The 26,284-nt window shown below is 44.3% G+C and overlaps 3 protein-coding genes across 6 annotated transcripts; 2 read left to right on the forward strand and 1 right to left on the reverse strand.

Annotated features, from left to right (window-relative positions):
* The first annotated feature begins 479 nt into the window (after positions 1-479).
* On the forward strand, positions 480-5,103 carry LOC103480992 (tripartite motif-containing protein 16-like). Its single transcript, XM_081599100.1, has 3 exons — positions 480-1,607; positions 1,776-1,880; positions 5,092-5,103. The coding sequence occupies exons 1-3, from the start codon at positions 480-482 to the stop codon at positions 5,101-5,103; spliced, it is 1,245 nt and encodes a 414-aa protein (XP_081455226.1).
* Positions 5,104-5,670: 567 nt separating this feature from the next.
* wdr55 (WD repeat domain 55) lies at positions 5,671-8,733 on the reverse strand. The gene is made up of 4 exons (XM_008436190.3): positions 8,174-8,733; positions 7,589-7,695; positions 6,418-6,687; positions 5,671-6,342 (listed from the first exon to the last, which is right to left on the reverse strand). Exons 1-4 carry the CDS (start codon positions 8,702-8,704, stop codon positions 6,009-6,011), a joined length of 1,242 nt encoding a protein of 413 aa, XP_008434412.1. The 5' UTR covers positions 8,705-8,733; the 3' UTR covers positions 5,671-6,008.
* A 384-nt stretch (positions 8,734-9,117) lies between these two features.
* On the forward strand, positions 9,118-24,585 carry ccdc171 (coiled-coil domain containing 171). Of its 4 annotated transcripts, none has more exons than XM_008436186.3 (24): positions 9,118-9,227; positions 10,298-10,399; positions 10,615-10,834; positions 11,184-11,334; positions 11,470-11,639; positions 12,009-12,146; positions 12,226-12,297; positions 12,580-12,740; positions 13,119-13,257; positions 13,389-13,586; positions 13,658-13,747; positions 14,011-14,169; positions 15,873-16,040; positions 16,182-16,349; positions 17,803-18,259; positions 19,379-19,486; positions 19,556-19,689; positions 19,753-19,896; positions 19,967-20,134; positions 20,504-20,625; positions 22,158-22,212; positions 22,281-22,394; positions 22,993-23,145; positions 23,719-24,585. In XM_008436186.3, the coding sequence occupies exons 1-24, from the start codon at positions 9,220-9,222 to the stop codon at positions 23,827-23,829; spliced, it is 3,510 nt and encodes a 1,169-aa protein (XP_008434408.2). In that variant the 5' UTR covers positions 9,118-9,219; the 3' UTR covers positions 23,830-24,585. The 4 variants fall into 4 exon arrangements, with proteins under 4 accessions (XP_008434408.2, XP_081455644.1, XP_081455646.1 ...); XM_081599518.1 differs by having other exon boundaries at positions 19,382-19,486; XM_081599519.1 differs by lacking the exon at positions 9,118-9,227 and adding an exon at positions 9,306-9,549.
* Positions 24,586-26,284: the final 1,699 nt, after the last annotated feature.

Below are 26,284 nucleotides of genomic sequence, written 5' to 3' on the forward strand. Positions count from 1 at the left end.
GAGCTGCAGGTTCAAAGGTCGATGTTCAGTATTTAATTACAGGTGTGGCTTTACAAGTTGCTGTTTGCTTAATTTGAACAGTTCCTTCATGTATCTGCTGGTCAAACTGGAGGCATAGTTTGTTTCTTTTGAGTGACAAGATTGGGCTTTTTAGTTAGGAGATGTTTTAGCCTTCTAAAACAGATAAACTGATGTCAGAGTTAGAGAAATTGAAATTGGAATCTGGATCTAGATTTTAAACAAACCACAGGACTAAAGATGCTCCTCTAAAAAGATTTAAGCTTTTGGTTTCTGCTTCAAAATTGTTATTTTACTGTGGCTAAAGTCTTATGAGTCATATCTTTTTCCTGCTATAACACTGTAAGCTACACTGAGGTTTATTGTCTGATGTAATTATTTAATCTTAATCACATGTTCAGATTAAAGGTCAAACTACTTAAGAAGAGAGACTCACACAGTTTCTCTTACTAATAGCTGAAATGGCGCAGAGAGGAGTTCAACTGGACCATCCCATCTGTCCCATCTGTCTGGATTTCCTGAATGATCCTGTGACTATTCCCTGTGGACACAGCTACTGTATGGACTGTATTAAAACACACTGGGATGAAGAAGATTGGAGGAGAAAATACAGCTGCCCTCAGTGCAGGAAAGAGTTCATACCGAGGCCTGTCCTGGAGAAAAATGTCATGTTAGCTGCTTTAGTGGAGGATCTGAAGAAGACCGGACTGAAACCTGCTCCTGCTGATCACTGCTATGCTGGACCTGAAGATGTGGCCTGTGAGGTCTGCACTGGGAGGAAGATGAAAGCTGTCAAGTCCTGTTTAACCTGTTTAGCTTCTTATTGTGAGGATCACCTCCAACCTCACTATGATGTCCCTGGATTACAGAGACACAATCTGGTGAATCCCTCCAAGAATCTCCAGGACAACATCTGCTCTAAGCATGATGAGGTGATGAAGATGTTCTGTCGTACTGATCAGCAGTGCATCTGTTACCTCTGCTCTGTGGAGGAACATAAAGGCCATGAAACCATCTCTGCAGAAGCAGAAAGAGCTGAGAAGCAGAAGAAGCTCCAGGAGAGTCGACAACAAATCCATCAGAGAATCCAGGACCAAGAGAAAGATGTGAAGCTGCTTCAACAGGAGGTGGAGGCCAACAATGTCTCTGCTGATAAAACAGTGGAAGACAGTGAGAAGATCTTCACTGAGATCATCTATCTCATCCTGAAAAGAAGCTCTGATGCAAAGCAGCAGATCAGATCCCAGCAGGAAACTGAAGTGAGTCGAGTCAAAGATGTTCAGGAGAAGCTGGAGCAGGAGATCAGTGAGCTGAAGAGGAAAGACGCTGAGCTGAAGCAGCTCTCACACACAGAGGATCACAGCCAGTTTCTCCTCAACTACCCCTCACTGCCAGCACTAAGGGAGTCGACACACTCATCCTTCAAGATCTGTCCTCTGAGACGCTTTGAGAAGGTTGCAGCAGTTGCCTCAGACATCAGAGAGAAACTACAGGACGTCCTGAGAGACTCATGGACAAGGATCTCAATGGTAATCAATGAGATGGATGTTATATCGTTTGACCCCATCATCGGCTTCTCACACATGCCAGTTGTTTTCTACAAGCAGACAAACAGAGCATCAAGTCCAGAGCCAGAACCAAAGACCAGAGTTGAACCCTGTCCACCTCCCACACCTACCTACGACGACCTCTTTGGTTTTACCTCGGACACAGTCCTCTTTCCTCTCTCCTACTTAAAGTACACAAATGCACCAGAGCCAAAACCAAAGACCAGAGCTGAATTCTTAAAATATTCACAAGAAATCACTCTGGATTTAAACACAGCAAACAAATATCTGTCGTTATCAGATGGAAACAGAAAAGTAACAGTAATGAACCAACAACTGCATTATCTTTATCATCCAGACAGATTCACAAGTATCCAGGTCCTGAGTAGAGAGAGTCTGACTGGTCGTTGTTACTGGGAGGTGGAGTGGAGCGGGGGACAGGCTGGTATAGCAGTTTCATACAAGAATATCAACAGAGCAGAAGCATTTGGATGGAATGACAAATCCTGGTCATTAGGTTGTGATACGGAAAGTTACACATTTTATCACAACAGAGTTCAAACTCCAGTACCAGGTCCAGTTTCCTCCAGAATAGGAGTGTACCTGGATTACGTGTATCAGAGAGCAGGTATTCTGTCTTTCTACAGCGTCTCTGAAACCATGACTCTGATCCACAGAGTCCACTCTTTATTCACTCAGCCTCTGCATGTTGGTATTAGGTTTCATTCTGTTGGATCCTCTGCTGAGTTCATTAAACCTGCAGTGATCTGAGGTCCAGTTGGTTTAAAAATGTGTACCGTCTTTTCCTCTGCATGTTGGTATTAGGTTTCATTCTGTTGGATCCTCTGCTGAGTTCATTAAACCTGCAGTGATCTGAGGTCCAGTTGGTTTAAAAATGTGTACCGTCTTTTCCGCACTATCAGGCGCACCGCATTATAAGGCGCATAGAACAAACGCTACAGTTTGGGTTGCCGATTTTGTTCCATACTCTGGAAATGGTCCCCCGAGTACTTTATATAGTAGTCTGCCCCAGTAGTTGTTTCACTCACGGTGTTGCGATATTGTGCCCAACTGCTTTCTGGGTAACACAGACCAACCGACACGCTGCCGCCGGAGTCTCTGTCTCTCTTCCCCCCTGGCTTTAAATGTATTATCAAACTTTATTAACAAACCAGCGTTCTGACAACTATCCCAGCATGCACCGCGCAATTCTTCTTCTACGGGGGAAAATGAAGTCGGCGAATGCTTACCGTAGTTGCTAGACCTGTTGTGGCTCAATATTGGTCCATATGTAAGGCGCACCGGATTATAAGGCGCACTGTCGGCTTTTGAGGAAATTGAAGGTTTTTAGGTGCCTTATAGTGCGGAAAATACGGTAATTAGATTTATTTTCTTTAGTCTCCATCATTGTTGTCATTTCTTCACTGCTCAGAGATCAGCTGTTGTAGTGGAGCTGCGTTCTCGTCTTGTTTGTTGCTTTGCTGATGTTGGAGTTAGTTTGGGTGCTGCCCCTTCCTGTTTCTGATCAGTTGTGGATTTTGATTTACCTAAACTAATTAATTTTTTTTGTTTTATCAGACCAAATGTTGTCCAAATCCAGGTAGAGATGACCTGATGCAATTATCATCATGATCATCCTAAATCAGGACATCGGTCATTATTTTGTAGATTCAGCTCAGAAGCAAAATCATTTGTTATGTAGAGAAAAGCTGAGACTGAATGGAGTTACTCAGTCAGCTACATTTATTACATTCATTATATTCAATGCAGTTGTATGTATTTAGGAATTTTCTCCTGGTGAGACATGATTGATGTATATTTTTCTACTTTAAAGACTAAATTGGAAAAATAATTTTATGTCAATTTGGATATTTTGATTATTTAATCTTTCATCCTGGTAAAATTTTTAATAGAAAAATATGACAAAAACATGACAGCTTTGTAAATTGTTTTATTTTAGATTTTATGATCGCTAATTATTTTTTGTTATTTGTGGGGAAACGTGGAGCATTGTTGGAATATTTGTTTATGGAAGAAGCCATTTTGTAAAGAGTTTACTTATTACGGTGGCCCAGAAGGGTCAACAAAATGTAGAACCTACAATAGAAGTTTAAAAAGCAGAATGCTTTATAAACTTCGTAGTTTACACATTAAATATCAGCCGTTGTTGGATTAACATTCAGACATCTCAGGTCTTCTGCTGCTTGCCCATGTTTGGTTCTGGTTCTGGTTCTGCTCTGCATTCAGAACCAGAACCAAACATGGAGAAGCAGCCAGCGTTCAGCTTCTATGCACCACAAATCTGGAATAAACTTCCAGAAAACTGCAAAACAGTTGAAACACTGAGTTCCTTTAAATCTAAACTAAAAACCCACCAGGTTAGAGCTGACTTTGAACCATAGATAAATGAAACATTAACCAATAATCTGATGTGTAATGATGGTTAAAATGTAATGTTTAAATTGTTGACTGTGTTTCTATGACTTTATAGTTTTGTGTTTTTATGATGTAAAGCATTTTGAACAGATTTGTTCCTGAAAGGTGCTATATGAATAAACTTGATTGATTAAAACACAAGAGGAGGTGGAGGCCTAGCAGCTGTTTTTCATTCAGATGTATTAATTAATCCTATGCCTCGTAATAACTACAATTATTTTGAACATGTAACTTTTAGTTTTCCTCATCCTAGTTGCAAACCTCTAAAGCCGCTTTTGTTTCTTCTTTTGCATCATCATCAAGATCTTAGTCTCAATTTTTAAACCATATCTCAGATTTTTTTAAATTTGACTTAGTTTCAGATACTAATATGAATTTGGGGAAATTTAACATGAATCTTGACCCTGTAGGTAATAACTTAAACATAATGCTATTTTTGACTGAATTGACTTTACTCAGAGAATTCACAGTCCTGCCTTTTCTTACCATCATCCCTTAGACCAGCGGTTTCCTAATATTTTCTGCCCCCCCTCTATGGATTACAAATAGCTGTCTGGTTGAACGACGGGTGGGAGAGAGGATCCTTAGAGACTCCCTGCCCCTGGGTTGGGGGGCAAAATGAATGTATGTAGCTGAACATGGAGAACACCATCGGTAGCCTCCAGGCTACTTGTTAAGCTTAAGGTGCTGTATTGATATTAGCCACTCATCATTTAGCTAACATTACCTGCATCCAACAGCTTCACTCAACTCAGTCGGTTAGTTTGGGGGGAAAAACTGAAAAGTTCTTTGCGTTTTGCTGGTTTGCTGCCATGATTCTAACACACCTGCGCAGCAGCAGCAGGTCTCCTTCACAGGTGTAAACTCAGCGCGAGCGTCGTAGCGCTCATGTTGCGTTTAAAGGTGGCTCGGAAAACCAGGTTACCACATGTTAACAACGGATTAAACAGTTTTAACTGCTGATAAAAGTGACAGAGGACACAGATATGGGAAGTGTGGAAGCCCCTACTGTATCAAACTGACAGAGGGATAACAGAGTTGGCCATTCTAAGGTAAATGGCCAACTCTCTGTTGTTTTTTTTCCATCCAGACGGCCCCCTAGGGGGCACGCCCCACAGTTTGGGAACCTCTGCTTTAGACCTTGTATTGGTATTTGGGACTGAATGTGAAGATTTAACAGTACGTCCCCATAACCCTGTGCTGTCTGACCCTTTTTAATAACCTTTGACTTTGTTTTAACTAAGTATTTCAAACCAGAGACAAAATGTAATTACAATAGATCTTTATCAGACGCTGATCTAAAAGGTTTTCCTCGGTATCTCGTAGGTACAGCAGAGGACAGAAATTTGGTCTTATAGCAGATCAGATCCCAACAGGAAACTGACGTCAGTCAGACAGCTTCAGGAGATCCAAACATTTTAAATAATTTTTGCACATTTGCTTTACTGAAAGAAAGTTTTTAAGTCAGCAATAATTTTACCCTGATTAAAAATTAAAAGTTCAATAAACAAATTTGTCTAATTTTTGAACTGCAGTTGAGGGCCACAAAAGATCATTTCACTGGCCAAAAATGGTCCGCAGGCCTCAGTTTGAGCACCACTAGATGGATAAAACTGGTAGAGACATATCTGTAACACTTAAAGTGCTACAATTTAATGACTCAGAAGGATTAACATGAAAAAACCCAAAACTTTTCAGTTTTATTTGGTAAAATATCTTGACATTTATGTATAATCTTGCTTCCATCTCATGGTTATGAAATACTTTTTATTTATCACACATAAAATACAACAAACTGCTTTGAGGTCTGCAGTAACGGCAGTTTTAGCTAAAACTGAAAAAGTTTTATTTTCTGTCTGCTACAGAAGTTTCTTTTGCTTTCACAACATTTTCACAATGAAGATTCATCAGAGTTGTAAAAGTAAATGAGTGACCAAAGCAGCAGCTCATACCAACTCATGAACAAGTTCTTCACGCTCTGAACAAAATGTCCGCCGGCGCTCCCACTCAGTCACTCCCACTGTCGCTGTCGCTATCATCACCTTCCTCCTGCTCTTCTTCCTCTTTTTTCTCAGTTTCCTCCACAAGTCCAGAGAAGAAGTCATTGTCGCCCAGAGCCTTCTTGGTGAGCGACTTCATCCGCCCGCCTTTCTTCTTCCTCTTGCGGTATTCGTCCACGCTCAGTTTGGGCAAACCAGAAATGTCCCAGAACTTGATGAGCTGGTCGTGGGCACAGCTGACCAGGAAGCGGGTGTCCCAGGACTTGGCGATCTCTTCCACGGGTTCGCCGACGTGCTGCCCGATGCATCCGATGACCCGGTTGGGGAGAAGGTTGATGGCTCTGACAGGAGACATGGAGGCATGTTAATGGTTAAACCCTTAAACCCAGAGTTTCGTTAGTAGTAACTCAACTAACCGGATGTATCCATCCATGGACGCCGTGCACATGATGTTTTCTGTAATCGGCGCGATGCAGTCCACTGACTCCGCCTTCAGAGCGAAGCGGTCGCTGGTGGCTCCGAAGCCGTTCCAGTTGAAGATGTAAACGGTTCCCTCGCTGGAGCCGCAGACCACCTTCTTCCCTCGCTTCATCACCGCCACCGAGGTCAGATCACCGCTCTGGTACTCCGACAGCAGCTCAAAGCGCCGCCGCTTCAGGTTGAAGACGCCCATGGTGCCGTCGCCACTGAGGACCCAGCAGTCACGTTGGACATCAGCAAGAGAATCAGGCTTTCACAGATTCAGAGAAACCAAAAACAACTCCAGCATCAACACCTGCATAAACATGTTCTGGTTCTGAAACTGACCAGAGAAGAGCAGAAACTGTCTTTATATAAAGGTTCACATAGTAAAAGTTCTTAAAGTGTTACAACAAACATATAAAAAAACAATATTAACATGAACAACAATGAATCTAATAACAGTAATAACTAGAAAATGTCAGAAAAAATTTAAAAGGGGCCTGTCCAACCAGGGGTTCTGATGCTAAAATTAGCAACAATGCTAACATTAGTCAAAATGTAGTCAACAATGTGGCGTATCATTAGCATATTAACCAAAATGGACGTACCCCATTTATTATGCAAGCATTAATAAATAAGCTAAAATTAGCTAAGATGCTATGGTTAGCTTAAATTCTGTAGCTAGCATGTGGAAAATCACTAGCATGTGGACTTACGTTCACTCACTCCATTCAGTTCACTAAATGTGGCTAATGTATCAAAAATTAGCTAGAATGCTTATTTCAGGCTAAAGCTAGCATTAGGGCTATCATTAGCATATTCAGTAACTATTATGTAAAACGACAAGAAGGATGAGTTGACTAACAATTATTTACTCCATTCAGTATGCAAACATTAGTGTCTTAGCTAGCTAAAACGAGCAATTTTAACTAATTTTAGAATTAGCCATTCTGGCTAATTTTAGCAGAAGAAGCAAAAATGAGCATTGAATCGGCTGATCTCCTATGCCCTGCATAAGCCCCAAAAATAACAACACACTGTGAAAAACTATAACAGAAAATAGTGTGCACTCTTGAAAATAAAAATATTTAACTTGTGATCCAGGTCCAGTTAAACGTGCATCACCTGGCAGTGAGCAGAATCCTCTTGTTCTGGTCCACAGTTATGTCGCTGATGTAATCCTCATGGTTTTTCATTTCCATGATGGCTGTTCCCTTCCTCATATCCCACACCTGCAGAGAAAATGTTTTGCAATGTTTATTTTCTTGTTTAGAAAAATAATTTGAGTCTATTTGCATATTTATTGTATGAAAAGGTTTAAGTGGTTACATGAAAAATCTGCAGAATGTGAACATTTTACATCCGATTAATCAAATAATCATCAGAATACTTGACGACTTGAATCAAATACTAAAATAATTGTTATTTGCAGCCTTACTTCATTTAATAGAGTAAAATTTACCAGAATTTTACTCTATTCTGGTAAAATTATAACTTTATTCTTGTATTATTATGAATTTATTCTGGTAACATAATGACTTTTTCCTGGTGATATTATGAATTTATACTTGAATTATTACAACCTTCTTCTTGTATTGTTATTTTTTCCTAATATTTGCTTCCCTAACTCTCCTTTATAACCACAGTAGTTCTGTAGGGGGGTAAATACTTTTCCCCAGCAGCATTTCTGTCCAGTATCCACGTCCAGACCTTCAGGGTGCCTCCGTCGTCCCCCGTGGCCAGCATGTTTTCGTCCACCAGAAGCAGGCTGTTGATGGGGGCCCCGTGGGCCCCCCGGATCCGTGACACCAGCTGCCCCCGCTCCATGTCCAGCAGGTGGACGGCCTTGTCCCGGGACACGCTGTACAGCTTCAGCCCGTCCGCCGAGATGCGCACCTGGCGGCAGGACTTCAGGTGGTGTCCGGACGACCACAGCTCCCGGTTCTCCCCCTCCGTACAGCAGTAGGAGAAGGCGTACACGTCCCCGTCCACGTCCCCGCACACCAAGATGTCCCTGCTGGGGTGCAGAGCCACCGTGTTGGCGATGGCCTCCAGCTGGATGTCCTGCGGGGTCTCCCGGATCTTCGGGCCGGGAGGCTCCTCTTCCTCCTCCGCATCATCCTCCAGTCTTTCCGACTCTGATTCTGATGTTCCGGGATCTTTATTCGGTTCTGTTCGGACACTTTCAGGCGGGTCTGTCTCTTCAGAAGTGGGTCCAGCGTGCGGTGTGGAGGCTGCCATGTTGTTTTGCTTTGTTTCTTCTTCTACACTTAAATATAGGAGCGTTTCCGAGAACAACCTCGGATACTGACCTCTAGTGACCAACAGCAAAGGTAGTTAAAAAAACATTAATCAAAGCTCACTAAATATTTATTGATGGCTTTCTTAGACGGAGTATTAGAGAAAAACACACAATCAGGATAATAAAGTAAAAAATAATACGAGAGAATAAAGCAGTAATAATTATTATTTTTAAAATACAACTTTATTTTCACTTAGTTGTAACACTGACTACTACTAGAGAAGCTGCCTGCCCACAACATCATGAGTTATAGCGAGATTTATTTTCCCATTGGGATAAATAAAGTAGTTTTAAAGTTTGATTTGATTGTTCGGCTGGATTTCAATGAATTCATATTTTATCTGTTTAGTCAGCTTTTCAGGACTCGATGGGCCACTCTGACAAAGAACGCGTTCATGCGGAAGTGACGTAAGGACGCCAAAGATGGCGTGAGTTTCAAACCGTCCCCAGATAAATGTTACAGTAAGTGTTCCTTACGTCTTACGGGGGTTAAATTATTACCTGTGTTGTTAATTTTAATAGACTTGAAGCGGTCTGAGGCAGTTTTATGGTTTGTAGAAGGAGCTAGTAGCTAAAAATATCAGTTTAATGTTCCAAACATCCACGAAAACTTTGTGTGTTGTCGTCTAACTTCACTTTATCACGACTTCTTAATGGAAGTATATAGATTTATTTTATGTCGTGTTACGACTGGAAGTGTTAGACAAAGTATCATTGAAGTTAAGATGTTGAGATTTATTGGGGATACATTGAACCGTTCAGAAGCGCAGTGATGTTCCTTCAGGTAAAAATGGCGACTGCTTTGAAACTCTTTATTATCGCCGAATTAAACAGCTAATCAGAAACATTCAGTAGATTAGTCTTTTTTTTATTATAGATACTTATATCCAGAGTTATAAAGTGATTAATTCTCACAGCGCAGATTTTTAAATGGAGATCGCTGCAGAGTGACGTTCGAAGTTGGCAGTCTGTTGTCAAGGTAACGGCAGCCTCAGCCAATCCTGGGCCAGCTTTCTGAGTGTTGGAGACACAAAAGCCTGATGCAACATGGAGTCCGTCCTCTGGGAGTAAAACCTGGAGCATTTCAGCTGATAACCTGACTGTTTCTGTTCCTCCTGCACATTATCCACCAGATAATAGGGGGGAAAAAACACAAACAGTACAGTCCCACAGGGAATCTAAAGTAATTATTTAAATACCCATGTTAATGACTATTTTATTAGTTATTTTTATATTCAAAGTGTCTCTGGAAACTTTGATATTGATTTTCAGATAATCAGATTATGGTAAATAGTATTTCAGACCAATAATAGCACAGTTATAAGTTGCTTAAAGCCGGGATTTGAACCTGTGACCTTCTGCTGTGCAGCCCGGTTGTGTTTAATCCACTTTACTGTATGTTTTTTTTCTGTCTGGACACAGACTCCTGCTGTTAAGACGGTTTTTAAAACATTATTCATCTCACAGGATTTTTTTTTTTTTTTTTACTATTTCACAATTTATTCCACTTATTATTTGAATTATGCCTGCAGAAGGAAAAGAATTGGGTTGGAGACATGCAGCCGGGACCAGAGGATCGGAGCAGAAAGCCCGACTGGAGCCGGAGAGCGTAGAGGAGAACCGGAGACCTCAAGGTAAAATCAATCCAGACTTAATTAATAAATAATATAACTGACCTCAAAGTGAAAACAGAAAGAAATAAAGCTAAAAAACAAACTTTTCTCATTTTAAATTGATAAAATCAAATTAATTCAAGCAAACAATGACCTGAAAATATTTTCATTTAATAATTTAGAAATGGAAATAAAACATCCTAATCATAATCACAATTGTTTGGTGTTTCCTTCAGGAGGCCCGTCGTCTTCAGCTCCTCGGGTCACAGAGAGGAGCAGGTGGAAGGCGGGGGAGGAAGAGGAGGAGAAGAGGAAGGAGTGATGAAGAGGAGCGTAAATGGGAGGAGGGCGACTTCAGAGGGGAGGGAGATGAGTCAGGAGTCCAGAGAGCTGAGATGGAGGGTCAACCAGCTGGAGAAGGAGAATCTGAAGCTTTCAGCGCGCCACAACCAGGAGGTTAGGCTGCAGCGCCCTCCAGTGGCCGAGTTAAAAATAACAGATGAGTAGAAACTGAACTCTGCCAACATGAAAAGTCATGATGTACAAATCATTTCTACTGCTCCTTCTATGAAAACAATGTTTAAAAAGCAGGACAAATAAAATAAAATAAAATTGGAATATTTTATTTTATTGTTGGTTATTTAGCCTACATACACCATCACTTTTCTCTGCTACTGGATCCATTTCCTCTGGTGATTTACCCCAGAATATCAGTTTTATATATTTATATTATTGGTTTGTGTGTGTGTGTGTGTGTGTGTGTGTGTGTGTGTGTGTGTGTGTGTGCGTGCGTGTGTGTCCCCAGGTGTGTTTCCTGCAGGCGGAGGTGGCTCGTTTTCGCTCCATCCTGGAGCGCAGCGAGGCTCATCGGACGAAGCTGCAGTTCCAGCTCACTGCCAGCAACAGAGAGAGCAACCGGGTCGCCGAGCTCGACCGGGACAGAACCGCTCTGAAAGGTGAACGAATCAAACGCACTCAGAGAGAAGAGAGCAGAACTGGAGGAGAGCAGAACGTTCTCCTGCAGATCAGACGACAGTAAACATGCTGCAGCAGTTCTCACTGTGTTGTGCTTATTATTATTCATGCTGCAGAGAAATCAGCAGAGCTGCAGCAGATCATCGCAGAGTTGCGGAAAACTCTGCAGCTCAGCCAGCAGGCCAGGCAGAATGACCAGCAGGCGCTGCAGCAGGAGGTGGAGGAGAGAGACCAGCTGATCCAGAACTTCAGCTCCGAAAACCAGCGGCTGCACCAACTGCTGCAGGTCAGAAAACCAGCAGTTGTTGTGTTGCAGCAAATTCGTAGACGCCTCGGAGTGAAGATTGTTACTGTTAACTCATGGCACGCTAACAGCTCAACATCCAGTCAGCAGAGGCAATATTAAATCATGATGTCATCTGCATAAGGACGCACTTCATTCCTACCTTTACTAATCCCTAAAAACAATAATAAAACTTGAAATTGGGCTTTGAAATTCAGAAATTTGGGCCAGAAAATTCTCTTAAAAAGACAGAAACATAAAACATTTGGAAGCTGCTGTGGCGTAAAACTTAACCACAAAAATAACTCTAGTAGAGACCAAAACAACCAGCATTTAGCTGCTTACGTTCAGACGGTCGGTTCTGTTCTGCAGGACCAGCAAGCGGCTCTGGAGGCGTCTGAGAGGAAAATGGCCGACCTGCTGCGGGAGAGACAGAAGGAGGCGGAGGAAAGCAGTCGGCTAGCCGAAGAGCTGAAGACGCTGGAGGAGAGGAGCGGCAGGGAGAAGGAGGTGAGGCGGGCCGACGCTTCCTGCCGCTCTGCAGGTGGAGGATGACAAAGATGGAGGATCATGTTTGGTTTCCCTCCAGATCGCAGATGAGAAGGTGAAGCGTCTGGAGGCGGAGAAAACGGCTCACCTGGAGTCCAGGAGCAACCTGGAGGTCAGAAGGTTAAACGGCTGCTGATGTCAGTCATTCAGGAAAAGATTTTTTCTGGTAGCAACAGATTCATGAAACACAACAAAATAGGCTTTAAACAATTAACTGCTTGAATGTCGCTGACAAAAGCAAAAATGGTTTTTGAAGTGAAAATGTTGCTTATTTTGTGGTTTTAGATGAAAATGTGATTCATTAATTACAGACTCCAGTACATAGTAGAAATTTGCAGAGTTTTATAGACACTATCTGTCTGACGGCCTCTCTGTGTGGCTGTGTGGCCCCAAGCTGCGGGTTCGGGACCTGGAGGCAGTAGTGGCAGTGGAGCAGTCCGGCCAGAAGGAGGCGCAGTGCAACCTGGAGCTGCTGCATACGCACTTCAGAGAGCTGGAGAGAGCTTACAGCCTGGAGAGGGAGAGGAGGGCTCACACTGAGCACGCTCTGGAGCGGTGAGCCCCGCAGCATGAAGGCCCCGCTACGCTACGCCGCTACGCTATGCCGCTACGCTATGCCGCTACGCTATGCCGCTACGCTATGCCACTATGCTGTGTGGTTATTCTAAGCTTATTTGCTATGCTATTAGGCTATGCGGCAATGCTGTGTCGCTATGCTATGCTTCTAGAAAACTTTGCTATGCTACACACTGCTATGTTACACGTTGCTATGCTACACTACTATGCTACACGCTGCTAGGCTACATGATGCTAGGCTACACGCTTCCATGCTAGGTGTCCTGGGTCGTCCCTCATGTCTAAGCAGTTTATCACCGCTACTTTGTGTTAAATATTTATTTCCGTAATATTTTTCCCACATTGATGTTCATTCAGCCTGCAGACAGAGTTCAATCACTGCCAGACTGAGATGACTGTTGCCTTGGAAACCGAGAAGAAGGCAACCTCTGACCTCTCGAAAAAGCTTGAGGAGGAGAAGAGTCAACTTGGCAAAACGCAGTCGTTGCTGCAGCAGGTAACAGAGAGCAGATTGGAGACGTGTGGACAACCCGACACCCTACTTGGTGTCTCGCGTCCCACCTGGGGGTCCCGACCCCCATTTTGGGAACCCCTGGCTCTAGAGCGGCCATGTTTTCCTGTGTTCAGGCAGCAGCGCAGCGTTCTGAAACAGAGGACGCCTTCCACAACTTCCTGCAGCAGATCACCGCCATGCTCGGCACCACGGCTCTAAACCCAGCACAATTCACAAAGCATGATGGGAAACCGAGTCCTGCTGAGGTCCTGCAGCTGCTGGCGGTCACTCTGAGCACCAAGCAGCACAGACTGGAGGAAACCAGCCTCCAGGTCCGGACCGGGTCCACTCAGAGCAACCCGCCATCTTCCTCCCAGAAACCTGATCTCCGTTTCTCCTTCAGGTCCAGGACCTGCTGGCGGCGACCCAGAAGCTCCACGAGGAGAACCAGCTGCTCCAGCAGCTGACCTCAGACCAGCAGAAGCAAATTGGTGTAAGTCTGGTGTCGGTTCTGACTGGACCTCACAATGAGGTTCTGGAGCGACAGATTAGGGTCCAAACGCCTGGGTTTAGCTACTTTGGTACCACAGATTTTCATTATTATGTCAGTTTTCTAATCAAAATGTGAATGAAAACCAGATAAATATCAGTTTTCAGTCTGATATGGTTGGACCTCACTGATCTAGACGAATTTTAAAGTTTCAGGGAGACGACCAACATTTAGGCTAAAGATGAACTTCTCTGTCCGTCCACCAGGAGGCGCAGCAGATGCTGGGCCAGCTGCAGGACGAGGCCTCTGATTGGACGATGCAGAACACTGCGCTGCAGGAGGAGCTGCAGACAGTGAAGGAGGAGAGCAGAAAGGAGATGCAGGAGATGCAGGAGCTGAGAGAGGAGTTCAGCAAGGAGTCAGCGGTGATTCACTTAGTGTTCAGGAACTGTTCCACTTCCTGTAGAGGATCGGTTCCACTTCCTGTAGAGGAACGGTTCTACTTCCTGTAGAGGAACTGTTCCACTTCCTGTAGAGGAACGGTTCCACTTCCTGTAGAGGAACGATTCCACTTCCTGTTGAGGAACGGTTCCACTTCCTGTAGAGGAACTGTTTCTACTTCCTGTAGAGGAACGGTTTCCACTTCCTGTAGAGGAACTGTTCCACTTCCTGTAGAGGAACTGTTCCACTTCCTGTAGAGGAACGGTTTCCACTTCCTGTAGAGGAACGGTTTCCACTTCCTGTAGGGGAACGGTTTCCACTTCCTGTAGGGGAACAGTTTCTACTTCCTGTAGAGGAACGATTCCACTTCCTGTAGAGGAACGATTCCACTTCCTGTAGAGGAACGGTTTCCACTTCCTGTAGAGGAACTGTTCCACTTCCTGTAGAGGAACGATTCCACTTCCTGTAGAGGAACGGTTTCCACTTCCTGTAGAGGAACTGTTCCACTTCCTGTAGAGAAACTGTTCCACTTCCTGTAGAGGAACTGTTCCACTTCCTGTAGAGGAACTGTTCCACTTCCTGTAGAGGAACGATTCCACTTCCTGTAGAGGAACGATTCCACTTCCTGTAGAGGAACGATTCCACTTCCTGGAGAGGAACGATTCCACTTCCTGGAGAGGAACGATTCCACTTCCTGTAGAGGAACGGTTTCCACTTCCTGTAGAGGAACGGTTTCCACTTCCTGTAGAGGAACGGTTTCCACTTCCTGTAGAGGAACTGTTCCACTTCCTGTAGAGAAACTGTTCCACTTCTTGTAGAGGAACGGTTTCTACTTCCTGTAGAGAAACTGTTCCACTTCCTGTAGAGGAACGGTTTCCACTTCTTGTAGAGGAACGGTTTCCACTTCCTGTAGAGGAACGGTTTCCACTTCCTGTAGAGGAACGGTTTCCACTTCCTGTAGAGGAACGGTTCCACTTCCTATAGAGGAACGGTTTCCACTTCTTGTAGAGGAACGGTTTCCACTTCCTGTAGAGGAACGGTTCTACTTCCTGTAGAGAAACTGTTCCACTTCTTGTAGAGGAACGGTTTCTACTTCCTGTAGAGAAACTGTTCCACTTCCTGTAGAGGAACGGTTTCTACTTCCTGTAGAGGAACTGTTCCACTTCCTGTAGAGAAACTGTTCCACTTCTTGTAGAGGAACGGTTTCTACTTCCTGTAGAGGAACGGTTTCCACTTCTTGTAGAGGAACGGTTTCCACTTCTTGTAGAGGAACGGTTTCCACTTCCTGTAGAGGAACGGTTTCCACTTCCTGTAGAGGAACGGTTCCACTTCCTGTAGAGGAACTGTTCCACTTCCTGTAGAGGAACAGTTTCTACTTCTTGTAGAGGAACGGTTCTACTTCCTGTAGAGGAACGGTTCTACTTCCTGTAGAGGAACGGTTTCCACTTCCTGTAGAGGAACTGTTCCACTTCCTGTAGAGGAACGATTCCACTTCCTGTAGAGGAATGGTTTATATCTCTTATTGAAAGTGAAGTGCTTTTATTTTGGTGAGTTTTTTCTTGTGCGCTCCTGTTAAAACCTGCCTGATCTGAACCTTTGGACTCTTTTGGGGGTTGAATACTTTTCCTTGGCTCCATCCTCTCTCCCGTCTCGGTGCAGAATAAGTTTTCACTCCCTGTGTGTTCAGGTCCGCCTGGCCTTCCTGCACCGCCTGAACCAGCGCCTGCTGACCGGCTGCGTCCTCATCCAGCCGCCCCACAGAATTCTGGGAGACTTCACCTGGAGGGAGCTGTGTGATGTCATCAGCGAGCAGGTGGATCAGATGACCTCTGACCTGCATCAGGCCAAGGACAAGGTGAAGCTGGAATGTCTCTGCTGCAGTAAAATATCTGATTCCAGACAAAACGGATCAAAATTGTTGTTTTTTTTTTTTCCTTCTGCTTCATCGCGTTTCACCGTTTCAGCACAACAGTTTGGTTTCTTCTTCTCTGTGCAGATCGCTCACCTGCAGAGTGTGTGTGACAAGAAGAGTGTGTGTGTGCGTGAGCTGAAGCGCAGCCAGGGGTGTGTGTTGTCTAGCCTGCAGGAAAACATGAAGAGGAGAGAGGAGACCTGGAGCCAGCAGCACACACACACCGTCAACCAGCTGCAGAACCAGCTGCAGGTAGCGCGCACACACACACACACGCACACACACACACACACACACACATACAGGAGATGTGATGAAGCTGGTCTGAAGTCAGCTGAGTCTCCCTGCAGCGACGTTTTCATTTTATTTCTCTGGAAAAACGACAAAACGGGAGCAGAAAAATGTTCATCTGAAAATTATTTCAGCCCAAAAATCTGATGGATGGAAGAAAGTTGATGCTGCTTTTTGCTAACTCAGGATTTCTGCAAGGTGTCAAATTGTTCATAGTTTAGACTCCAGGAAGCCTGAAATGTAATTCACATAATGATAATCATTGTACAACCAAACATTTAGTTTCATCTTCTTTCATTCTGAGAAACTCTCTGGCTTCATTCATTCATCATTTCTCCGCGGTTTGTTGTTTAATTTGACATAAGCTAATGAAGCCGCTAACGCTAGCTAGCCATGCATAAAAAACCCAGGAGTCACATGATAAAAACTGCAGCTTAACTTCCAAAGGTCAACAAAAAAAAACAAGATATAGGAATTTATTTCAGTAAATAATTCTTAAACATTGATAAAAAGAAATTTTTCCCATAAATGAAATAATCTGCTAGTGAAACTGGTTCTTTTTTTTTAATCAATATTCAAGAATTATTTACTTAAAACAGTTTCCTAAATGTTGCTGAAATGTTACTTGTGACTTAGTTTTGTCTTATTTTTTATGATATTTGCACAAGACAATGGGCAGTTTTCAGGTTTTAAACATAATTAATGTTTAAACTTATTTCTGGGTCAGCAGTGCAGCTCCCTCAGTCTGTTTTTCTTATAGTTGAATCGTGACCTCTGACCTTACACCAAATTAAACGTCTCATGAGAATCATGAATCTAAATGATGGTAATTAGTTCTGTCACATTTTGCTGTGCGATAAATTACCCAGAACTTATTGAGGTAAACAGTCATATTGTTGTTCTGAGGCGGTTTTAAAGTAACATAATGGTAGAAATAATGCAGATCCTCAAAGATCAATAGACTTTAAATTCTAATTAATATTTAACACTTGAACTGGAAGACATTTTAAATATATATACTAAATAAACCAACAGAAACAACGAAATGATGAAGTTTCTGTAAAAAACAGGTAATAAATGTCCAGACTGGAAACTTTTCTCATCCAGTTTTTGGCAGAAAGAGAAAAACAATAAATCATGCAGATGGAAATTATTGAGCTTGTTTCAGTTTATTAATTGATTTATTGATTATTGTGATCATAATATGAAGTTCCTACCAATAAATGCCTAAAAATTACATCACGTTTTAACAATAACACATTTTATTTGTTTTCTTGACAAATTAGGAAATAATAAAATCAGTTAGAAGCTACAACAGTAAAATCAATAAAATCATCAGATTTTCAGCTGATACAATTTGATCACCATATTGAATATTGATTTGATCATAAATCTTGTCGGTCGTCTCCTGCAGATGTGTCGCTCTCAGTGCAACGCCCACATGGACCGCGTCTCCTCCCTGGAGCGCCGCTGCTCCTCGCTGACCTCTGACCTCTCCCGGAGCCGGCGGGAGTCGTCGTCCCTGCTGGCGGCCTGCGCCCTGCTGGCGGGCGCCCTGCGGCACGCCCGCGGCTGCCTGCGCTCGCTGTCCGAGCAGAAGGCGGTCCTGGTCCGGCGGCTGGCCGAGCGGGAGCGGCTGGAGCTGGAGGTCCGGAAGCTGGCCGACGCGCTGGGCGGCGAGCGGACGGAGCAGGAGGAGGAGGAGGAGCGAGGAAGGAGGGCGAGGAGGAGGTGGAGGAGCGGCGCGGGCGCCGTGATGGCCGTGAACCGCTGGGCGGCTCTGAGGAAGGAGACCGAGGTGGTGCTGCGGCTGGAGAGGAGCGGCGGCAGTGTCTGCGTGTGCGGAGCGCCGCGGACGGCAACCCTGAAGGGTCAGTTCACCTCGGTGAACAGCTCTGGCTTCTCACTAGAGTTTAGATTTACTTCATTATGGCCCTTTGTGTGTTTGCTGTCTTTTGTTTGTCATTATTAGTTAGATATTGTTTAGTTTCAGTTTAGTTCTAAATTACTTATTAATTATATTAGCTGTGTTACCACCCCACACCACTAGAGGCAGTGCCACCCCGAAAAGATGCGACTAAGGAGCAGATTTAGAGTGGAGCTCCTTCAATCAGGGCTCCTCCACAGCTCTCATTGGCTAAGCAATGTAACGTGATCCTCTGATTGGCTAAGCAATGTAACGTGATCCTCTGATTGGCTAAGCAATGTAACGTGATCCTCTGATTGGCTAAGCAATGTAACGTGATCCTCTGATTGGCTAAGCAATGTATCGTGATCCTCTGATTGGCTCAGCAATGTAACGTGATCCTCTGATTGGCTAAGCAATGTATCGTGATCCTCTGATTGGCTAAGCAATGTATCGTGATCCTCTGATTGGCTAAGCAATGTATCGTGATCCTCTGATTGGCTCAGCAATGTAACGTGATCCTCTGATTGGCTAAGCAATGTAACGTGATCCTCTGATTGGCTAAGCAATGTAACGTGATCCTCTGCAGCAAGTGATGGCAAAGTGGGGCATCATCACGACTTTACACAGGTGTGTCTTTACCTCCGCGGCACCGAACCCCTGAGACCGACTCACCGAACCCCTGGGGTTCGACCGAACCAGGTTAAGAACCACTGGGTTAGACGTTTCAATAAATCAATCAGCTGCATCGTAAACCAGATCAATAATTTCTGTTTGTAGGATTTAATGTTTTCCTCTTTTCTCTGTGCTTGATAAAAGCTTTCAGTCTGGTGATTTTGTTTACAGAGACCTTATGATTCATTTTGCTTCTTGTTTGTTTAAAATGTGCTGAATGTTCATTAGAATTTAAAGGTTATTGATCTTTTATGTATTATTACTCCACTACTTCAGTTGAAAATTGTTTCTAAACAACAACATTATAATTTATTGGAGTAATTTCTGGGACAGTTTACCTGTAAATGTTTATTTTTTTAAACGTTTCATCCTGAATCTTTAACCTAAACTGTGTTTTGTTGTTTTACAGGAGCTGAAGTTCCTGCAGGAGTTTTTTCTCGCTGGCTTCGCTCTAAAAGCCTCTCCGCCGTCATCCTGTCCTCCTTGGCCGACCTGCAGGGGGCGCTGGCTGACTCAGGTAACCAACCTGTTAACGTGAGCCATCGTCCAATCAGAAGCTCCGCTCTGAGCCCGCCTCTCTCTCCAGACTCCTCCCCCGCTCATGTAATGGCCGCCGCTCGCTCCGGGTTCTCCCGCCTCCTGGACCAGCTGCTGGACCAATCAGCTCTCAGCGTTTCCTCCGGTTCGGCTGAGCGGATCGCAGAGAGCTCCTCCCTGAAGGTAGAGGTTTGGGTTTGGTTCTGCAGAACCTCTCCCCCTGCTGACCTCGTGTCCTCCCACCAGACGCTGGTCTCCGGCCTCCAGCAGCACTTCCTGCTCTTCAGCCAACGGCTGCACTCCGCTGAGGTGGAGAGGCGGAGCCTGAGGCTGGAGGTGTCCAACCTGAAGAAAGGGCTGCAGCAGGAGCGGGCGGAGCTGGTTCTGATGGTGAGTGTGGAGGAGGACTGGGTTCTGTTCAGGCAGGGCTGTGGTTCTGACGCCGTGTCTCTGCGCTCAGGTTCCGACGGAGCGATTCCAGACGGCCTGCGAGGAGCTGAGGCTCTCTCTGAACCGAGAGCAGGAGGCGCAGGAGCTGATCCGGGAGCAGGACAGGCAGCTGCAGCTGCTGCAGCAACGGGTCGACAAGCTGGCCTCAGAACAGCACACACTGACCCACAGCAAACAGGTGGAGAACCAGAACCAGAACCAGACAGAGAGAGACAGAACCAGACAGAGAGAGACAGAGCCAGACAGAGAGAGACAGAACCAGACAGAGAGAGACAGAACCAGACAGAACCAAACAGAACCAGACAGAACCAGTGTTCTTCAGCTCCAGTGGAGAATTTATTTTATTCTTATAAACCAAAATGTCTCCCTTTGACGTTTTCGTTCCCATGGAAACATCAATTTAAAGAAAGCTGCAGCCACAACAACAACATGTTTCTGACAGAAACCCTGAGTTTGAAGCTCCGTCAGAGCAGCGCTCAGAGAGCGCCACCTTCAGGAAGCTGTCAGCGCTTCTCCTTTAACCGTCGCCCCTCTCTCTCTCCACCAGCTGAGCCGCAAAGAGAACTCCCTGAGAATTCTGGGTAAGCAGCTGGCGGGCGTTCAGAAGGAGAAGAGGCAGCTGGAGACGCAACTGCAGAGAGCCGAGGAGCAGCTGAGGGAGGCGGTCAGGTAACGCAGAGAGGCTGGACGAAAACCTGTCTGGGTTAAATAAATGTTTCATTTCAGCAGGATCTGGTTCAAAACTGACAAAGTTAGAAACGCGTTGCAGACGTCGCATTAAAAAACCTGCAGAGATCTGCTTGTTACACAGCCAGTTCAACACAGGAAGATTAAAGGGTTAAATGACTCATTTAGATTCATTCTGATGCCAAATGTAATGCAGCACAGTTTGTCTGGTTACCATGCCAGCTGGTGGACTTTGAGCAAGCATGAGGCGACAGTAGACGGGAACAAACGGCTTTTAACAGGCAGAAACTGAGGAACGTCCCGACTCGACTCGGTGTGAGGGGAGGCGGAAACCCATCAGGACGTCGTTATGTTGGGAAAACCCATCAGGACGTCGTTACGTTGGGAAAACCCATCAGGACGTCGTTACGTTGGGAAAACCCATCAGGACGTCGTTACGTTGGGAAAACCCATCAGGACGTCGTTATGTTGGGAAAACCCATCAGGACGTCGTTATGTTGGGAAAACCCATCAGGACGTCGTTATGTTGGGAAAACCCGTCAGGACGTCGTTATGTTGGGAAAACCCGTCAGGACGTCGTTATGTTGGGAAAACCCGTCAGGACGTCGTTATGTTGGGAAAACCCGTCAGGACGTCGTTATGTTGGGAAAACCCGTCAGGACGTCGTTATGTTGGGAAAACCCATCAGGACGTCGTTATGTTGGGAAAACCCATCAGGACGTCGTTAAGTTGGGAAAACCCATCAGGACGTCGTTATGTTGGGAAAACCCATCAGGACGTCGTTAAGTTGGGAAAACCCATCAGGACGTCGTTATGTTGGGAAAACCCATCAGGACGTCGTTACGTTGGGAAAACCCATCAGGACGTCGTTAAGTTGGGAAAACCCATCAGGACGTCGTTATGTTGGGAAAACCCATCAGGACGTCGTTATGTTGGGAAAACCCACCAGGACGTCGTTACGTTGGGAAAACCCATCAGGACGTCGTTATGTTGGGAAAACGCATCAGGACGTCGTTATGTTGGGAAAACCCATCAGGACGTCGTTACGTTGGGAAAACCCATCAGGACGTCGTTATGTTGGGAAAACCCATCAGGACGTCGTTATGTTGGGAAAACCCATCAGGACGTCGTTATGTTGGGAAAACCCATCAGGACGTCGTTAAGTTGGGAAAACCCATCAGGACGTCGTTATGTTGGGAAAACCCATCAGGACGTCGTTACGTTGGGAAAACCCATCAGGACGTCGTTATGTTGGGAAAACCCATCAGGACGTCGTTACGTTGGGAAAACCCATCAGGACGTCGTTATGTTGGGAAAACCCATCAGGACGTCGTTATGTTGGGAAAACCCATCAGGACGTCGTTACGTTGGGAAAACCCATCAGGACGTCGTTACGTTGGGAAAACCTAACTCAGCGGAAAGCTTGTTTGTAAAATGTCCGCAGCGTCACTGTGGAAAACGGCCGATTCTCACCACCAGTTCAACCACAGTGACTTTCCTGCTGGTTTTTCCAGGCGGCAGCAGTTCGTGGTTCGCTGCCTGAGGGCTGCAGAGTCGAGCTGCAAGCAGGTGAGCAGAGCCAACGTTCACACACTTCCTGGAGAAACCCACCCGCTGACGCACTCCTGCTCTGTCAGGTCAGAGAGAGTCTGGCCCAGTCGCAGCGGCGCCCCCTGCTGTTCACCCTGGAGTACCTGAACACGAGCGAGGAGAAACACCTGATGGGAGCTCCTGAGGCGGCAGCGTGTCAGGTAGCAACGCAGAAACGACCAAATACAGAATCCAGAGCCAAAACCTGAAAGGGATTTTTACCGTGTGGTGTTGGGGCTTTAACTAGGACAGAAGCAAAAGGTGCACATTTCTGCCAAAAACGTTATCCAGAAATGTTTCTAGAAAATCAGAAATTTCCAAGTTTTTGTAGAAAATTAATCTAAAAATAAGATTTTTTTTTTTTTTTGTAGCAAATTTTATTGTCTTTTTGTTTTAGAACATTTCTGAGATTAATCTTTTTGGCAGAATTTTACTACTTTGTTTTTTCCTACAAGAAAAAATAAATAGCGTTGTGCCGCCGCACTGCTGTGCTGTCGTAGATTCTGAGCGTTTCATATATTAAGTTTTCAGTTTCCTTTGGGCTTGTTTGAATAAACCTATTTTCAGAAATAAGAACAGGATTTGTTTCAAAACATTTGTTATATTTAGTTAGCCAAGTTTAAAAAAGTATAGAAACTGAATTGGGTGCAGCAAACGTTGGATTTTCAGTAAAACTCTGGATGAGGTTTGTTTTACTGTTTGGTTAAAACTTGGTTATAAAAACGTAAACGCCTTGCGTCGTCCGTTTTCTGTCTGCAGAGCTTCCTGTCCGTCGTGTCGCAGCTGCACCAGGCCTGCTGCTCCCGGATGGACTGGCTGGAGCAGGAAGTCTCCGCCCACCACAGTCATGTGACCGCTCTGCGCGGCGAGCTGCAGGACGCCTGCCTGCGGGAAAACCTGGCCTTCATTCCCGTAAGACATCACCTCCCAGACAGAAGATTCAGTTAGGAACCACCTCTTCTCTTTTAAACCTGTTTTTATGTATCAGTATCTCATTGCTTCCCGTTCTGGTTCACTGACACGTCGCTTCTAGAGTCCAGAGAAAAGAAGATATTAGAAGCAGGTTTCGGATCTGAGTGACAGAAACAGTTGGCTGATAACTGCCCCACTTTCCCAGAGTCTCTCTCCAGAACAGTTTGTTTTTAATCAGGTTGATGAACTTTCACCAGTTTCAAATTAACATCTTAGAATTAGATTTTTGCAGCTTTTTTGGCTTATTGAAGCAGATTTCACTCATTTCTGCTCATATGAACTTCGCAGTTTTAAAGGTTTTAAGTTTATTTCTATTTTTTTTTCCCACGTCAGTCACATCCAGAGGGTTTTATTACCCTAAACATGCTCACCTGGACAGCTTAAACAACATGAAACCAGCTTAACATAAATTGTAAAAGCAGGAATCTTCATTCATGTACCGTATTTATGCACTTTTACTTTCATTCTGTTTCAAATGAAATGAGTGAGAATCTGTCGGTGTTTCTGTTTGAGGTGGACGATCTTCCTGGACCGGAGGGCGATGAGGAGAAACCAGACTTTCTTCCTCTTTCTGGTTTCTCTGAGCAGCCAAACTGTGAAGAAGACGTGACCCGTCAGTTCTGATCCGAAGCGCGGTGAAACAAAAACTCGCTCCTGGTTTCAGTCCTGGGATGTTTTAACGATGTGAAGTCGGATCAAACTGGGAAGTTTCACCTGCAGGAAACATTAATCAGCTGAGCTGCTGCCCGGCGATCACGGACCTGTGGAGGTTTCTGCTTCTCATACCTCAACATGTTACAGAAAAAACCCAAACAGGACATTTCACACTCGTCTCTTTATGCTATTTAAATGTCAACTTGATGCAATTTGGAGAGAAAGAAAGCTGATGTACTAAAACACCTACGAATAAAACATAGGAAACAGTCAGAATGTCCCATACAAAGTCAGAAATACACAAAACAATAAGAAAAAAACAGAAGAAAGGAAAGATATTTGAGAAGGAAGCAGTTGTTGGGTTTTTAAACCTGCTGAGATAAGAAGGAGAAAAGAGATGAAAGATGAAATTCTCCTAACAAAACGTAGAAATTACCAGAAAAGAAGCTGTAAGCTGTAATAAAAGGGATCCAAACTGGGCTGCGTCTGTGGAAATCAGCTTCATTAGTCATGATTTGGATATTTTAGGAAGTTGTTTCTGAGCTCGACACACAGCTTTGTGTTTTTGGGACATTTAGTCTGTTGCTAGCGCCCCCTAGAGCCCAAACTTTATTTAGCTTGATCAATTCTCTGACTTCATATGATAAAGCAATAAAAGCAGGTTTTCACCCAGAAGTCATGTCGGGTTGAGTCGGCCATTTTTATGAAATAAACGGTTTAAAATCAGGGAAACTCCTGGTGTTGGTTGTTTGTAAAACGTTCCTCAGAACCATTTCTGGTGAATTAGATCTAAAATTTGATAATTATCTGAGTCTGGATCATAATTCATAATTGCACTGCAACATGTTATCAACATATTTTACATGCGAGTGGTTTGTTCTGGTGTCTTGGGCTGTTTTCACAGCTGACGGTTCAGTTGACTCGGTTCTACTGGAAGCCAAAGTGACATTTCAACCTGCTGTAGATGACGCTCCATCTCTTTCTCTGCTCTGACTCAAACCAACCAAACCTTTTGAGTTCCCCTCCTGGCCTGTGGGGGCGCTGCACAATGAACCACTGAAGGAAACGACACAAAAACCTCTGAAGAAGACGATGAGCGCAACTTCCCTCTTCATCAAATGTGAACAAAGTGGTGGCGTCAGATTTTAGCGTTTGGAGGATTTCTCTTTCTCATGAGCCTTTTCTCTTGCTAGCGTTAGCCTAGCACGATTGTTTTGGTTGCATTTACCCAGAATGCCCCGCACTGCTTTTGCAGCAGTCTTTGGGTTTGCTTGGCGTTCACATGTGCATTCGAACCGCATCAGAGTTCACTTCACCTGGACCCAGACGGAGGTTTATAGGCGGACCAGAGTTCACTTTTTGGTTTTTTACGCATCAACATCTTTCCAAACGAATCGGGTTTTCAATTCAAACGGACTAAACAGGGCTCCTGTTAAAGTTTAATCAGAGAAGAAGATCCATCTGCAGCGTTCCCTGTCCCCAGGTGCTCCCTGTGGAAACACCAAATCACCTGATCAGAAGTTATTTCTGTCTGAACTCAAAGCGTTTGATTCTGCTGAGTCAGCACACGGACGGAGCCGCAAGCAGCCGCTGCGTCTGTCTGTCTGAGTTGATCTGTTCACGACAGAGGGAAGTCCCATCGCTCACTCTGCTCCAGGCCAGGATGTCTCCTCAGAGGAAGAGACGGGAGCTGCTGAGGGACACACACACAGCGGTGCTGACTCAGCTGGAAACCAGTTCCCTCCTCTGGAGCTTCTTACTTTAACATCACTCACCGAACAGGTAATGAAACTGATGAAAACTGGACTTCAGACGATGAAAAGGCCCAAGAAGCAGCTGATGAGAGCAAACCGGCCCGTCAGCACCGGGTCCAGGTCAGATCTGGACCTTTTCTTCCTACTGGGTGACCTGTAAACCAGTTAATCCTGAATTTAACCAGTTTATTATGAATTTAACCAGTTTATCCTGAATTTAACCAGTTTATTATGAATTTAACCAGTTTATCCTCAATTTAACCAGTTTATAATGAATTTAACCAGTTTATTATGAATTTAACCAGTTTATCCTGAATTTAACCAGTTTATCCTGAATTTAACCAGTTTATCCTGAATTTAACCAGTTTATTCTGAATTTAACCAGTTTATCCTGAATTTAACCAGTTTATCTTGAATTTAACCAGTTTATCCTGAATTTAACCAGTTTATTCTGAATTTAACCAGTTTATCCTGAATTTAACCAGTTTATCTTGAATTTAACCAGTTTATCCTGAATTTAATCGGTTTATCCTCAATTTAATCGGTTTATCCTCAATTTAATCGGTTTATTCTGAATTTAACCAGTTTATCCTGAATTTAACCAGTTTATCCTGAATTTAACCAGTTTAAATCTGGTTGATTTAAACTGGTTCCCAGTTCAACCAGTGAGT

Source organism: Poecilia reticulata, chromosome 18 (genome assembly GCF_904066995.2).
Source record: "Poecilia reticulata chromosome 18, P_reticulata-male-v2, whole genome shotgun sequence".
Classification (NCBI taxonomy): Eukaryota; Metazoa; Chordata; class Actinopteri; order Cyprinodontiformes; family Poeciliidae; genus Poecilia; species Poecilia reticulata.

Coding starts and splice junctions, on each gene's coding strand:
- LOC103480992 (XM_081599100.1), top strand. CDS start 480: ATGGCGCAGAGAGGAGTTCAACTGGACCATCCCATCTGTCCCATCTGT. Junction 1,608..1,775: donor TCGGCTTCTCACACATGCCA/GTTGTTTTCTAC, acceptor AATGCACCAGAG/CCAAAACCAAAGACCAGAGC.
- wdr55 (XM_008436190.3), bottom strand. CDS start 8,704: ATGGCAGCCTCCACACCGCACGCTGGACCCACTTCTGAAGAGACAGAC. Junction 7,696..8,173: donor ACGACGGAGGCACCCTGAAG/GTCTGGACGTGG, acceptor TTTTCTCTGCAG/GTGTGGGATATGAGGAAGGG. Junction 6,343..6,417: donor TCCATGGATGGATACATCCG/GTTAGTTGAGTT, acceptor GTCTCCTGTCAG/AGCCATCAACCTTCTCCCCA.
- ccdc171 (XM_008436186.3), top strand. Junction 19,897..19,966: donor GGGCGGAGCTGGTTCTGATG/GTGAGTGTGGAG, acceptor CTCTGCGCTCAG/GTTCCGACGGAGCGATTCCA. Junction 20,135..20,503: donor CACTGACCCACAGCAAACAG/GTGGAGAACCAG, acceptor TCTCTCCACCAG/CTGAGCCGCAAAGAGAACTC.